At 50.8% G+C, this 14608-nt stretch overlaps 1 protein-coding gene across 1 annotated transcript; it reads left to right on the top strand.

Annotated features, from left to right (window-relative positions):
- Positions 1-1334: 1334 nt before the first annotated feature.
- On the top strand, positions 1335-13847 carry SLC5A11 (solute carrier family 5 member 11; the record flags this gene model as incomplete). Its single annotated transcript, XM_084270840.1, has 15 exons — positions 1335-1466; positions 2355-2426; positions 3137-3241; positions 3472-3531; positions 4013-4117; positions 5497-5602; positions 6417-6497; positions 6906-7111; positions 8122-8257; positions 8961-9068; positions 9417-9567; positions 9908-10076; positions 10826-11041; positions 12270-12432; positions 13532-13847. 15 exons carry the CDS (start codon positions 1335-1337, stop codon positions 13750-13752), a joined length of 2031 nt encoding a protein of 676 aa, XP_084126966.1. The 3' UTR covers positions 13753-13847.
- Positions 13848-14608: the final 761 nt, after the last annotated feature.

Raw genomic sequence — 14608 nt, 5'->3', positions numbered from 1 at the left:
CTGGCCAGCCGCATAGGCAGGAGGAGGACAAGACATCCAGCAGACATCCAGCTCAGCCATCCCGGCAACGCCGGGGCTGGACCCAGTGCTGAGCTGGCTGCAAGGCCACGCCGAGGCCGGAGAGCACAGATCCTGCCCTCTTCGGAGGAACCATCTCCTCGGCTCAACAGGGTGAGAGAAATAATCCTGGATCTGCTCCGTGGCTGGAGCGTGGCACTGAGGTGTTGGGCTCCAGCATCACCAGTGACCGGCAGCGGCCACCGCTGAGCCAGGGCCTTGGCTATGCCACGGCTGCCACTCACAGAGGGGACAAGCCTGGGTGAGGGGAGGAGGAGGAAATTAGGAGGAAATGCATTAATTCAAGTACCCGACCAACCTTCCGGCATGGACTTTATCCTGTCCCACTGCCAAAGGAGGGGCTGAGGGAGCTCTCTGTGGTCTCTCTGTGGTGCCACATCCTCCTCAATGGGCATTTCTGGACTAGAAAATGAGTTTTTATCCCTGTGGGAAGCAGGTGAGTATCTCTTGTGTAGGAAATGCCTCTGTGGGCTGGTGCGCAGGCAGGAACCCCAGCTCCGGCACTGGCTCTTCTGCCGTGTGGTGCTGGTCCCACAACGCTGCACTGTCTATGGGTAGTAGCTCCTCCTCATCTGGTGAGGAGGGTGCTTCCATCCCTGTGCCTGGAGACACACTGCCGGCCTCTGCTCCTGAGAAGGGAGTGGAGAGGGCAATGCCTTCTCGCTGGCAAGTCAGCCGTGCCCAGGAGGACACCCAAGCACTCTGCACTCAGGCTTTAGCTCTCGCTGTACCAAAGGAGGAAAATCCCACTGCCACTGGAGCAGCTCACATATCTTCACATCCCACTGCCCATCATGGGCACATTTCTGGCTACAGCTTTTCATCAAGGCCAGTCCTGCAATGCTGCTGCTCTGGGACCCACAGGCTGCTGTCACCAGCTGTGCCACGTCCTGGTCCTTTCCTTGGGCTACTTCTGCTGTTACACCTTCACCCTAATGAGTCCATTTCTCCACCAGCTAGAAAATGATCCACTGCATAAGAAATCCAACCAATTCACAGCCAGCTTGCTTGCTGGCAGCATCTTCATGCCATAAAAAGGGAGTCACAGATAAAGTGAATGCCAAAATAAAGAGCCTTCTCCACAGCTCCAGTGTGAGCAGCACCACAGCCAGAGCCACAGAGCTGAAACCCCCTGAATTGTCCAAGAAACAGTCAACACCTTCACGGTGCTGACACATCCTCTCCTAACCATGTTGCCCATTTTTTAACAGATATATGCATCGGGCCAGAAAAGCACTTGACCTGCATAAGAAGCCATGGAGACCACCAGCAGCACTGCACCCCCTGTGAGCCCCCCGTGGGATGCGTTTCCCCAGAAGACACTGGGCTCCATAGACATCGCTGTTCTTGTGCTGTACTTCGTATTTGTCCTTGCAGTTGGGCTGTGGGTAAGCAGATACCATTAAGAACTTTAGTTTGTGCCCTGTTATACCGAAAAACGTGGCTGTTTTGGCCTCAGATTGTTTTGCTTTGGTTTGAACCAGGCTGTGCTAAGAGCTCACAGGTTCTTTTCCTCCCTTCAGCCCGGGGAAGTGTCCTCACTGCTCCAGAGAACTGTTCAGCTCTAGGGTTTGCCAAGGTTTTCAGAACCCTTGTCAAGAAGAGGTTGTCTAAGTACAAAGTATCACTAATAATAATGTTTTCTTCATCCAGGAAGGAATTGCTGTCCTATAAATCACCTGTGCTTGGCTGCAGTGGTCTTGACAGCAGATTCCAGAGATTAAAAATACCGTCCCTGCACAATTGAGGCAGAAGGACATCCTTTTGGCACGGCCTTTGTCATAGCCACAGCAAAAGCACAATCTGGCTGTCCTAAGGCAGGAATCGTTGCTCCCTTCAAATGATGTGCATAACTCTGAAGGTATTGCAGGGAGCTATCTGAGATCTCTGAAGAAGAGGAGTCAGTGAGCGATACGTGCAGCGCCGAGCACTTCTCATGGCTGCACGTAGTAACTCGGGATGCCCACAGTCCTTGTCCCAAACTGCTTGTCTTCCTTGCAGATCAGGAGTGATTTAGTTTGCATATTAGAGAAAACATTTAATGCTGAGATGATAACAACCTGTGCGTGGCTTACAGCGTTGGCTGGTCCCCTCCCTCCTCTGCTGCTCTCTTGTCCCTCAGGATTTCCCAGCAGCAACTGGAGGCTCTTCAAGAAACTCTTTGCTTTCACCTGCTGACAGTACCGAGTCTCCCACTGGGGAAATCGCTTGGTGATGCTCTGAGCAGACACTGAAATGATCGCTGAAACCTGTGTTCTGCTTTTCTGCTTTCCCAGTCCATGTGGAAGACGCAGCGCAGCACTGTAAAAGGCTACTTCCTAGCTGGAGGACAGATGGTTTGGTGGCCTGTAAGTACCGTTATTGTTACACTGCTTGTGCCCCTAGGCTAGAGCAAGACTGAAGAGGACTTTTGTCTGAGCAGATCTTATTTCTCCAAACAAAACCAAACCCAAAAAGTTACTTCCATGTTTTGCAGAGACTTAGTTAACATACTGTGGGTTTTTTCCTCACCATATTTGAGTCTGGGGAAGCAGAGCTGATGCAGGGCACCTACCACAGCCCTGTGGCCCTGCTTACAAAGCCTGTCTGGTTTTGCATCCTTTGCTCTGGAGATTTCCAGAACTACGTGGGTGGTCCCCAGGCAGACACAGCTTTCTGTTGAGCCAGTCTGATAGGTTGGGTATTTCATCTGGGCTGGGCTGGTGAGTCAGTACCCTGATGGCCTGACAGTTCTACATGCTGCCCCCACCTTCTGCCCTGCTCTCCCTGGGAGACTAGACGTTGTTTTGGAAGCAGGATGGTCCAAAACACACCCACAAATGATGAAAGAAACTGCAGAAGGGTGCAGAGCCACTGAACATGTAGGCAAGAGAAGAAGGTGGCAGAGGGATGACAAGGATTTCATGTCTCCCATAGCTGTAACCTCCAGGGTGGGAATCCACCTGTGTGTATGTGTGTGCACTGGAGCACAGAGTTACCTGTTCACACCTTTGTCTGTCACCAGGTTGAGAACAACACCTTGTGCCACAGACAGAGCCTGTTTCCTATCTTTCTCTAGGTGGGTGCATCCCTGTTTGCCAGCAACGTTGGAAGTGGCCACTTCATCGGCCTGGCTGGGTCAGGAGCTGCCTCGGGAATTGCTGCAACAGCCTATGAGTGGAACGTGAGTGTGGCATGACAGCTCTGTAGCCATCTCTGTGCTGGACAGGGCAACCCCTACACCAAGGAGTCACTGCACAAGGGTCCAAAGGCTCAGACTGCTGCTGTATGAGCTGTATGTCACCACCAGCTGCCAGGAGTTTGAAGCCTCTGAGGGATAACCCAGTCCCCGTGTCCCCACTGATCCACTCAGCCTCAACCAGCCTCTGACCTTCATTTCCATTTGCCTTGCAGGGGATGTTCTGTGTTTTGGTGCTGGCCTGGCTATTCCTCCCGATTTACATAGCAGCAGGAGTAAGTAGATGGGATGTTGTGTCCATCCATGTTTATTTTCCTGGTATTTAAACCACCTGTTTGGCTTGTGGGGTTACCCAACTGCTGTGCCTCTGCTCCTACCAGTAGGCAGTGAGCCATGGTGTACCCAGCCACTCCGGTGGCCTGGGCTAAAGTGGAGGAGAGCTGTGGCCTGGGAAGAGCATGGAGAGGCTGAGTGGGGGTCAGGCTGCCCCACTACCCCTGGCAGTGGAGTAGAGCTGCTCCATCTCCCAAGGAGTGAGATGGAACCTTATGTTAGGCACTACAGCAAAGTCCCTGCCTGCTAAGCTGGGACTAAGCAGCCTAAGTCAGCAGCTGAGACCCAAATACCAGCAGAGTGCCACTGGCAGGGCTGTTCTGCTCCTCTGTCAGTGCAAACTGCCCATGGCAGCTGCGTGGGTGAGCGCTCTGCATTCACTGGTGCATCTGCATGCCACCTGCTCTGATACCTCTCACACAGGTTACCACCATGCCCGAGTACTTGCAGAAACGGTTTGGAGGCAAAAGAATCCAGATGTTCCTGGCGATTCTCTACTTGTTCATTTACATCTTCACCAAAATATCAGTAAGTAAAAAAAAACCCATGGAAACAGACTGAATTAAATTCACTCTGCAAGCACATGCTGATCAGCAAGGCTGAGAGATGCGACTACTGTCCCTTCCCTCCGTCCTCAGAGAAGGGTGTGCTGTCAAAATACCCGAGGAATCTGGACTATAGTTGTTTTGAGAAATAACTTATGGGGTTTTTCCATTAGGGATGTGAATGTTTGCTATGGGAGGAGGGAAAGCCAGGTGTCAATGCCCTGTTCATTGAAAAGTTGAGCTGTGAGTGTGGACGCAGTTGTTGTTAGATTTTGTACATCTGGCAGCTCACCCAGTCTCCTCCCTCTGCGTATTTACTTGCCTGCACAGACACCAAGCGCTGTTCCATGCAGGATGGATAAGGATATAGGAGCTGGTTTGCGTTTAGGTGAAAAGTGTTTAGTGATTTATTGCCCCTTTTTGATGTGGCCGTGAATAAATAACCGAACCAACCCTTGCTCAAGGAGCCACTGGCTGTTCATTAACCGTGCAGCAGTGCAGAAATCTGTGAAATCAGACAAGTCCCTGCCAGTGTTTTTCCTGTAGGTACCGTGCCAAAGAGGGACGCTCTGACTGACACACACCCGCCTGCATCCCCTCTGAAGCAGATGCAAACCACGGGCTTCAGGTGGCACAGAGGCACTGGGCTCAGGGTCTCTGGGAAAAAACCCCTAACCATCTGATGCAAATCTCTGATAACACGATTGCTGAGGGAGATGGATCGTTCAGATGCTTTTACATCCCTGTGTCTGTTCCATGGTCTGCAGCTTGCCTATCCTAACGCTCGCCTATAGTGCTGCATTTTCACGTAGCTGCAGAGCTGGTTGCTCAGGGCTGAGTCCCAGCCCCAAGGAGGCTCTTTATTATCTCACTGCTGCCGTGTCACCAGGGAGGAATTCATGCTGTGGCAAACTGGTGCTTCAGCGGGTGGCAGGTACCTGGGGAGGTTTGCACAGGGGGTGCTCTGGCCCCCTGGTCAGCACCAATTCCCCCTGGAGCTCGCTGGTGCTCTGGGAAGAGATAAGCTCACCCCACTCAAATGCCATTTTCAGGGAGTGCTGTGCATGCTCCCCACCTCTTGGGACAGCTCCATCATCACCTTCCCTGTCCTTGGTGACCAGTAGTGCCGAACAGTCCAAACATCCTGGCCCTGCTGCACAGGAAGCAGGAGCTGGGGCTGCAGAGGGATGTGCTGTTTGGAGAAGACACTACAGGGAATCACCAAGATGCTACAAACCAGGCTGGTCCAACTAAATGAGACAGCCTCATCAGCTAACTGCTCACGCTCCCTGGCACCACTAGCTTTGAGGGGTCGGTAATATTGTCATCACAGCTGTGATAACAGTCTCTCTCTCTCTCTAGGTCGACATGTACGCCGGGGCCCTCTTCATTCAGCAAGCCTTACACTGGGACCTCTACATCGCCGTGGCAGGCTTGCTGGCCGTCACAGCCGTTTACACCGTGGCGGGTATGTGGCTGGGTATCCTAACACAGACCCTGCTCAGTGAGCTCTGGGTGCAACGCACTGTGCATCCTCATCCTCGTGACAGGGGTCCTGCATTTCCCACACGAGCTGTTTTTGCCCTGAGTATGGATAACGGGGAGGGAAAGGAATCGATAACTTCTTAAGGGAAAATTACTGGGTTAAGAGTAAATGAATATCCCTTGTAAGGCCAGACCAGTCAGTTCTGCTTTAAGGAGAAGCCACGCTCGAGGCATTTGCACAATACATTTTTCTTCTGGGCTTTTTTGGAGGTATGAGTGATTAACATAACAATGAGGCGTGTAATGCGGAAAACATGGTCAATCTTGGGTGCCCTTTCAGGGCTTCTGAGTGGCCAAATGGAAGAAAGCCATGCACAGAGTAAGCAGCAAATCCCAAACAAATGAAGGTTGCTCCTTTCCCAGTGCTCACCCTCAGCGATGTTGCTCATCAAGTTCACCCCTTTCTTCTTTTTTCTCCTCCTTATTCAACTTGGGTTTTGCTTTGGAGCTTTTCCATGTATTTCCCGTAGCAGTACTTATACTGGACTTCGGCTTTTTAGTGACAAAATAGTGACTCACCATGATTCTAAAAAAAAAATAAAAGAAAGATGAGACATTTCAGCCAAAGTGTCATGCCCAGGAACTGGCCCAACTGCCCCCACCACAGTCACAACACACCAGCCTGACAGGCATTGGGCTTGGCTGATGGTGCTGGGCAAAAACTTGGGCAAAGTGTGAGATGCTACGATAGAACCAACCCAGTTTCCCCCCAGTTTGCTGTTTCTCTGCTCCCTCAGGTGGCCTGGCAGCTGTGATATACACAGACGCTCTGCAAACTCTCATCATGCTGATCGGGGCTGTGACTCTCATGGTTTTCAGTGAGTGTTTCCCTGGGGTTTTATTGCTAAAAACTTCTGATAGAAGCTTTGCCAAGTACTACAAACAAGCTGGATCATCACAGTTGGTATTCTGGGAACCGCTTTCTATGTATTTTCCTGTTGGAATATAGATGTGCTTGTACAGATAATCTTATAGTGGTTCTCTACGTGGTAAAAATGCAGGAGTGCTCCCTGAAAATCTCTAAAGAAATAGGTTCTGAAGCAGCGTAATAGATGAAGGAGCACCTCCTGGAGCCAGTAGTTTTAGCACTATGCTGTCCCCCCAGCCCAATGTTAAAGCCAATAGCTTCCTGTTTTAAAGAATACTTGTGGAGCATCACCCATAGCAAACCACAGAGACTGAAAATCAGGGAAGATGTGATAACTGCTTCTCATGCTCTATTTTAGGCTTTGTTGAAGTTGGTGGTCTTGAAGGCTTGCAGACAAAATACTTCGATGCCATTCCCAGCACCCGCAAGGAAAACAGTAGCTGTGGCTTGCCAAGAGAAGATGCTTTTCACATATTCCGAGACCCTGTTAACTCTGACCTTCCCTGGCCGGGAGTTTTGGTGGGAATGACCATCCCGTCCCTGTGGTACTGGTGTACAGACCAGGTGGGTTACTGCTTATTTCTTTGGTTTCAAGAATGTGCTATTGGTAGTTTGAATCTGATTACAAACCTAAGGTCTGTAACATAGCCTGGACTTGCTTACTATTTCTGATGGGAATTCAGTAAAATCTGATCATTTCAATCCTAAAGATGCCAAACTTGGTGTGCACAATGAGATTTTGGGAACCATTTCAACACAAAAAGGGGTAAGAATGTGTTTGTGAGTTAATCCCAGTCTATAAAGATGCTTTTGCTTCTTGGTCTGTTTGAATTCAAGCCTTTCACTTCCTGTGCACCACCTGTGAATTCACTCTTTCAACTTTGCAGGGCTCTGGTTACCATTCCTTCTGGTGACAACAACCCCTAAGCAACCTCCCGATGTTCCTGTAGTTCCTCCTCTTTCTATTTAACTCACTTTGTTCGTTTCAGACTCTGTCCTGCTTGGACAGGAGAGCTGATGACCTGGCCAGGCTTAGCCATCGGGTCAGCGAGGTCCCTAACAAAGGAAGGAGAAACTTTGTCACTGTGAGGGTGAGGGAGCCCTGGGACAGGCTGCCCAGAGAGGCTGTGGAGTCTCCTTGTCTGGAGACATCCAAACCGGCCTGGATGCGTTCCTGTGTGATTTACTCTGGGTGATCCTGCTCTGGCAGGGGGGTTGGACTAGATGATCTTTTGAGGTCCCTTCCAACTCCAAACGCTCTGTGATGCTGTGAAGGAAAATAGAAACTTCTAAGCCCCAGAATGAGTGGCTACAGAACGGGCCACGCAGCGCGGTGCATCACAGGAGCAAGGCTCAGGTTTGACGACACAAGCAGCACCCTTCAGGCCTGTGCTTCTGTAAGGTGCTGGGGATCCAAAGCAAGAATCATACAGCCACACCAAGCCCTGTGTTCACCTTTCTAAGACTTCAAGGGTTTAGATGGGGATAAAGTACCCACATGCCTGCGACTGCTGTCACACCATTGACAGCTCCTCGCTGCTGCCAGCAGCCCAAACACGCTGCTTCATTCCTAGGTCATCGTTCAGAGGTCCCTTGCTGCTAAAAACCTCTCTCACGCTAAAGGGGGCTCCTTGATGACCTCGTACTTGAAAATTTTGCCCCTCTTCATGATGGTAATGCCCGGCATGATCAGCAGGATTCTCTTCCCAGGTAAGCACCGAAGGAGAGACCCGTTACCTCTGCCAGGGCGGGTTGTGCTGCCCTGTGGAGCTGGAGTAGCCTTTACCCAGGAAGTTAAAAGGTTGCACCGAATTCCCAAAGTGTGAAGGAATTTCCTTCCAGTTTTAAGCAGAAGAACATGTATCCTCCTACGGCAGACCCCAGGCATGCACTTACACAAGGCACTGCTGTATGTGCCAGAGCAGCTGGCTGGCTGGCATCCCTTCTCACAGCAGCTGTGCCTGTCTGCTCTGACCTCACTACCTCATCCCGCACTCAGGACCCCCCCCCCCCTGCACCCAATGTGTTACTCTCCTGGTGTTTAAGTGTGAGGCCTTCAGGGAAATCCTAAGGTACCACCCTGAGTGTCATCAGCTGCTCACCAGGTGGGAACAGGTGGACTTGCCTGTCTGTGAGGAGGGGTGTAGCCTTAATCCTCAGGTGAGCCATGTTCCTAGAGAAGGATCAGACATGCAGGGCAGGTCAACTATCTAAACTGATAGGAAAAAAAGAGACTAGGGGGAAGCTCAGCACTGCCCTTGCCATGTTGGGATGGTCCTGTGTTACATGCCAGAAGCTTTCCAGTATTTCACATAGAAAGCACTTTACAACATGCAGCAGACTAAGCTGGTTAGCTGTGTTGGTTTATCATGACTACCCAAGTCTGCCTCTCACTCACTTTTCCTCATTTCAGATCTGGTGGCTTGTGCAGATGCAGAAATTTGCCAAAAAATCTGTGGCAACCCATCTGGCTGTTCTGATATTGCTTACCCTAAGCTGGTCATAGAACTTCTGCCTGTAGGTAAGGAGCCTGGTCATGGGTATGGTACACACCAGCCTAAAGGTGTCTGTGCGAGGAGTTCGGAGAGGAAAATACCCTGCAACTCTAAGTGGGGTTTATGTTCAGCCTGGTGAGATGGTGGCAAGGGACAGAATACAACAGGAAAGATGGGTGTTGATCCCATATCCAGAGGTCTAATTCAATTCTGCTTTGGATAAGGGATAAAGCACAGAAGTTTAACACTGGGCTGTTAACACCTCCCTATCACTGACATTTTAAAACTGAAGTCTGTTCTAGTTCAAAGAAGAATTTGAGGACACCCTGCAGTGGGGTTATTGGGAATTACAGTATTTCTCCTTCTGTTTGCAGGACTCAGGGGCCTGATGATGTCCGTGATGATAGCAGCTCTCATGTCCTCCCTGACTTCCATCTTTAATAGTGCCAGCACCATTTTCACCATGGACCTCTGGAAACATATCCGTCCTCGTTGCTCCGAGTGGGAGCTCATGATCGTTGGCAGGTAGGGAGAACTCGGACGCGTGCACTACACCAGAGCCTGAGCACTAGGGATGCAGCTCAGCAACTCACAGCCTGCTGCCCCTGCACAGAGGTAGCATCTTCGTATTGCTGGAGGCCTAGAATCACAGAATCATAGAATAGTCTGGGTTGGAGGGGACCCCAAGTTCCAGCCCCACTGCCACAGGCAGGGACACCACCCTCCAGGGCTGGATCCACACAAGGTTGCCCAGGGACCCACCCAACCTGGCCTTGAACACCTCCAGGGATGGGACATCTGCTGCCTTTGGAGACTGCCAAAGAACGGCCTGAGCTAACAGTAATGACATCTTTTCCTTGCACAGGGTCTTTGTGCTGCTGCTCACTGTGGTGTCTATCCTGTGGATCCCACTTGTCCAGGCTGGCCAGGGAGGACAGCTCTTTATTTACATCCAGTCCATCAGCTCCTACCTACAGCCCCCAGTGGCAATAGTGTTCATACTGGGCTGTTTCTGGAAGAGAGCAAATGAAAAGGTAACAACTCTGCTGTGCACAGCACAGTCATCTCTGTTGCCTCATTGTCCTAAAAAGGGTCTTGCAGTTCAAACCACCACCCCAGGCTGCAGTTCTGCTGCCTCTTGTAGTGTTTGGGAGAACAAATGCACCCAGACCTCTGCACAGCCCAAAGGACCATCACCTGCTCAGGAGGAAGCAATTCCTGCTGTTTTTCAAAGGCTCCCCTGGCATTTCAGCGGCAGAGAGCTGACTGCATTGCTTAATTGAGGGTGTCTTTCAAAAATGCCAAAGCCTGTTAGGGGCTTACTAGCCATCAGTGTGTTTACTGCATGGACTGTGTTATCTGGATCACCTTCCAGGGAGAGGAGATGATGGGCCAAATGGCATCAGGGACCCAACCCCCCCAGTTTCTCCATCATTATTAGTGCTGGGTAAAGTCCTCCCAAACAGTTGTTAGCCCCAGGGTTAAGTTAACCATTAGGATAAAAATACCACTCTTCCAAGTATTCTGTATAATGTTATATACAGTATATCTCCATGCTGAAATTAATGACCCACCTGACCCCACAGAGGAGAGGTACCAGGCTACTGTAACAGCACTGCAGACCTCGACAGCAAGAGCAGAAAAGGGAGAGGGAATCCCCCCCCCCAAAAAAGCAGCAGGGAGAAAGCCTGGCCAGCCTATAGCCTGTGCACTTGGGTACAGCCCTGGATCCTGGGTGGGTGCAAGCTGCTTGCTCCAGTAAAGCACACCCTTCCTTTCCTAGGGCGCATTTTGGGGCCTGGTGATCGGGTTGCTGCTGGGCATCGTTCGGCTGGTGCTGGACTTCATCTACCCAGTGCCCCAGTGCGGCGAGACCGACCACCGGCCAGGCGTGGTGAAGTACATGCACTATCTCTACTTCTCCATGGTCCTGGCTGCCATCTCCATGGTCACTGTGCTGGTCGTGAGCATGGCCACAGAACCCCCCTCGAAAGAAATGGTGCGTCACCCCTTCGGATTTCTTTTGCTACTTGTAAATGTCTGATCCAGGATGCCCCACGCTACATCCAGTGGAATAATGTGGGGATACCTATTCTAGAAATGGAAGTTTTCATTTGTTCTTTATTTATGAGCACACTTGCAATAAGCTGTAACAGCAGCCCCTCCTCTGCTCCAGCACCCTGCTGCCATGTGAGATTTTGGTCCCATAAATCCAGATTCCCACCCTGGAAACTGGTCAAAGGTAGATGCTACAAAAGAGCTGTTCTTGAGTTTCAAATGTGTGTGTTTAATCCATGCCAAATTAGCTTTTTCCCTCTATTTTCCAAGAAATTCCAGCTTCTGGGTCATCTTTGTCAACTCTCTTACTAATTTAGTGAGGAACCATTTTTACTCGCAGGAAAGAGAAATCCAGGGCAGAGAGCACCCTTCCTCTGGAACAGGTTTGTGCCAGTTTGACTACTTCCAATAGCTGTACCGAGGCTGCAGAAAAACATTACTAGCAGAAAGAGGGGCCAGAGAGACCTCCAGAAATCGTACAGCCAACGCATCCTCTTGCTTCGAGACAGGACTAACCTGATGTATTTCTGAAAGACCTGGTGAACTTACTCTGAACAGTCCCCAGAGAGGGAGAGTGCCCAGGGAGGTGTGGGATCCATCGGAGAGCTCGCCTGCCCTTTCAGTAGCAGTTTTTCCTCGTCTCCAACCTGAATCTTTCCAGCTTCCTGTTGTGCTCATCCCTCCCTGTCCACCCTATCATTGATACTGAGAACACTCCTCTTTAATGGGTCTTTTACGTATTAGAAGAAAATTATCCTTTCTCCCCTGCTGTCTTCTCTCAGCAACCCCCGTTCTTTGAGTCCTTCCTCCCTGGCCGCCCCAATGTCCATTCTTTTGCTCCCTTCACTTCCCTCAGTCTGCATCCAGTGATGGTCCCGTGCAGGAATGTCTCCTCCTCGGTAACAGAGAGTGAAGAATCCCATCCTTCTGAGAGTGTTGCTGCACAAACAGCTGTCATGTTCCAGACAAACCTAAACCCAACATGCCAACAGTAGCCGTCGCTTCTGTAGTGACCAGCTGAGCACTTGGCTGTTCACCTGCTCCAACCGAGTGGGAGAACAGATTCCAGCCCCTCTAAGTCTTCTCTCTGCAGGCTGCTCTACCGCTAAGGTAGTCCTTTGAACGCCCGTGAAAGCAGTTTTCTTTAACACCGCTCTTCATGCCATCAGATAAGTCGGCTTACCTGGTTCACACGTGGGGATCTACCAGTCAAGAAAGACCTAGCAGTCAGCCCTTCCCCTGACGCTGCAAAAGGAGCGTGTGAAGCTGAGCGCCCAGCTCTCCAGATTGATATAAGCATTGCTTCTGAAAATAGTTCAAATGATAATAAATGTAAGTGCTCCCACGTCCTATTCAGTAATACCTACACTCACCCACCCTAGGCATTGTGTAGAGGCTTGGAAGACAAGAAACATTAAAACTCCTTCCTCTGGATTTCAGTAACTTCAGGGCATGCTAAAAAGTTTTTACCCAACAGTGTTACCTAAGCAGAAGTTTAGTTTCTTTTCCATCTCTTGATGGCATTAGATAGGCTTGTTGAAATCGAGAAGGAGCTGGATGGGATACAGAAAGCCATGCCCATTATCCTGCAACTAGGAACTGGTGCTGCTGGCACCTGCTGCAAGGAGAACTGGTTGGAAAAAGGGGAGGGTGGAGGAAAAGCACAATTATTTTCATTAAATTCCATTTCTGTTTTTCAGTGGTGTTTTCTGATCGACTCTAGCAGCAGGGAGAACCCAGAGCCCTGGGCGGAGTTCTTGACAGATCAGTGAAGGAGGATTTACATTTTTTAAAACTTGTACTTGTCGGTATTAGGTACAAACACACCTAGAGACTCATTCTGTGTTCTCCAGCGATGATTATCAGCACTTGTTTTTGGCCAGGCTCGGGACACTGTGTATTTGCAGCTTCTGCTGTGTATTCCTTTGATCTATAACAAAGCTGTTGAAAAGATCAGTAAGTTAATGAGTTACAGCACAGAGCTCCCCACTGGTGGGAAGTCTCGTGCTTGTTGTGAGTGACAGCAGCCTGCCCAGTGTTTAGTCATGTAAGCCCCAACCCACACCTGAGCTGGGAGAATTTAATTTACATGCGTGTGGCGTGGAGTAACCCTAAATGGAGTAGAGTGTGCACTTGTCAGAGGAAACTGAGGGGCACCAAGCAGCTGCAGCTGAGCTTTTAGGCTTGGGCTGTTGTTAACCGAATATTTGGTACAGCAAAGCTTGAGCTCAGAGCTCCAGGGAAGAATGAATTTGGTACTATGGCCCCAAAAGCCACTAGTTGAAAGGCTTCCTACACCTCACTGTAGATAGTTTATTCACTTCAAAAATGCTGGTGCATTTTTGCACCAAACCCCTTTGTACAGGGCCACACTGATACATTCCTGGGAGGTTTTGTTGGGGAAATTGATACCTATTTGCTGTCTTTTTAGGTACAACTAACGCCAAAGGGAACTCGAGGCTGATGAGCATCTTTCTGTGGCTCTGTGGGATGGAGCGCAAAGAGGAAAACACTGAGAACACGGCGGCAACTAAGGCTGAGCCACTGCCCGTGGCTTCCCTGGAGGAGGAACCGCTGGTGAAGCACGTCCTGAACATCAACTTGCTATTATGTGTATGTGCTGGGGTCTTCCTCTGGGCCTACTTCGCATAGTAGCTGATGGTCCGATTCCAGATGACATCAACTAATTTTAATTGGTGTAAATAATAATAATAATAATTAGCAGAGGGTTAATGTAATACATAACGCTTTCTAAATTGTATTTCTTTATTTAAGAAGACAGCCCCTCCATAACCCCTTCTTACTTCTAATGTGGGGCTGGCTGTGAAAGGTGCTGAGTGCTCAGCACCATCGCTGTCAGACCTGAACTCGCCACCACAGAGATGGGTGTAAGGAGCTAAGGAACGCAGAAGAGGTTTGTTTGGTCATTTTAAACATTTAATTACGCTCTTTGAGGTTGGAGCCCTGCCTGGAAGCAGCAAGCCTGGCTTCCCTCCTGTTTGTGGTCCTGTAACCCGCTACGACCCCTCTGGATCAGGGACTCAACCCTGGAGGGGCGAGTACCATCGCCCAGCGCCCGGAGGAGGCTCAGCGCCTGTTGCCTGTGCTGGGTCAGGGCGGCTTCAGCATCTTCATCAGCGCACGCAGCGGGCAGAAGCCTGTGCGGGTGGCGCTTGCGGGACCGCTCACCTTCCTTGGGAGTGTGTGCTGAGTTAACATCGCTCTCTGCCGGAGTTACAGCCTGCCCCGTGTGACGACCTCCCCGCCCCGTGCGAGCCCCGCTCCGAGCCCCGGGGCGGTGGGGCCGGCCTGCAGCCTGCACGGAGCATCCCCCCGTGCGCAACCGCCCCACAACCGGCCTCGGGGGAGCCCAGTGGAACCGACCCAGCCGCGGGGGAGAGGAGAACCGTGCCCGCCGGCACCCCGTCCCTCCCGGGCACGACCCTCGGTGCCGGGAAAACCCTCGGCCGAGCCCAGCGAGCGCCCCTGGAGTAACGCCCTGCCCAGG

Source organism: Gallinula chloropus (assembly GCF_964237585.1).
Source record: "Gallinula chloropus genome assembly, chromosome: 15".
Classification (NCBI taxonomy): domain Eukaryota; kingdom Metazoa; phylum Chordata; class Aves; order Gruiformes; family Rallidae; genus Gallinula; species Gallinula chloropus.
The sequence above is the reverse complement of the archived record's forward strand: the minus strand, read 5'-3'. Positions and strand labels throughout refer to the sequence as shown.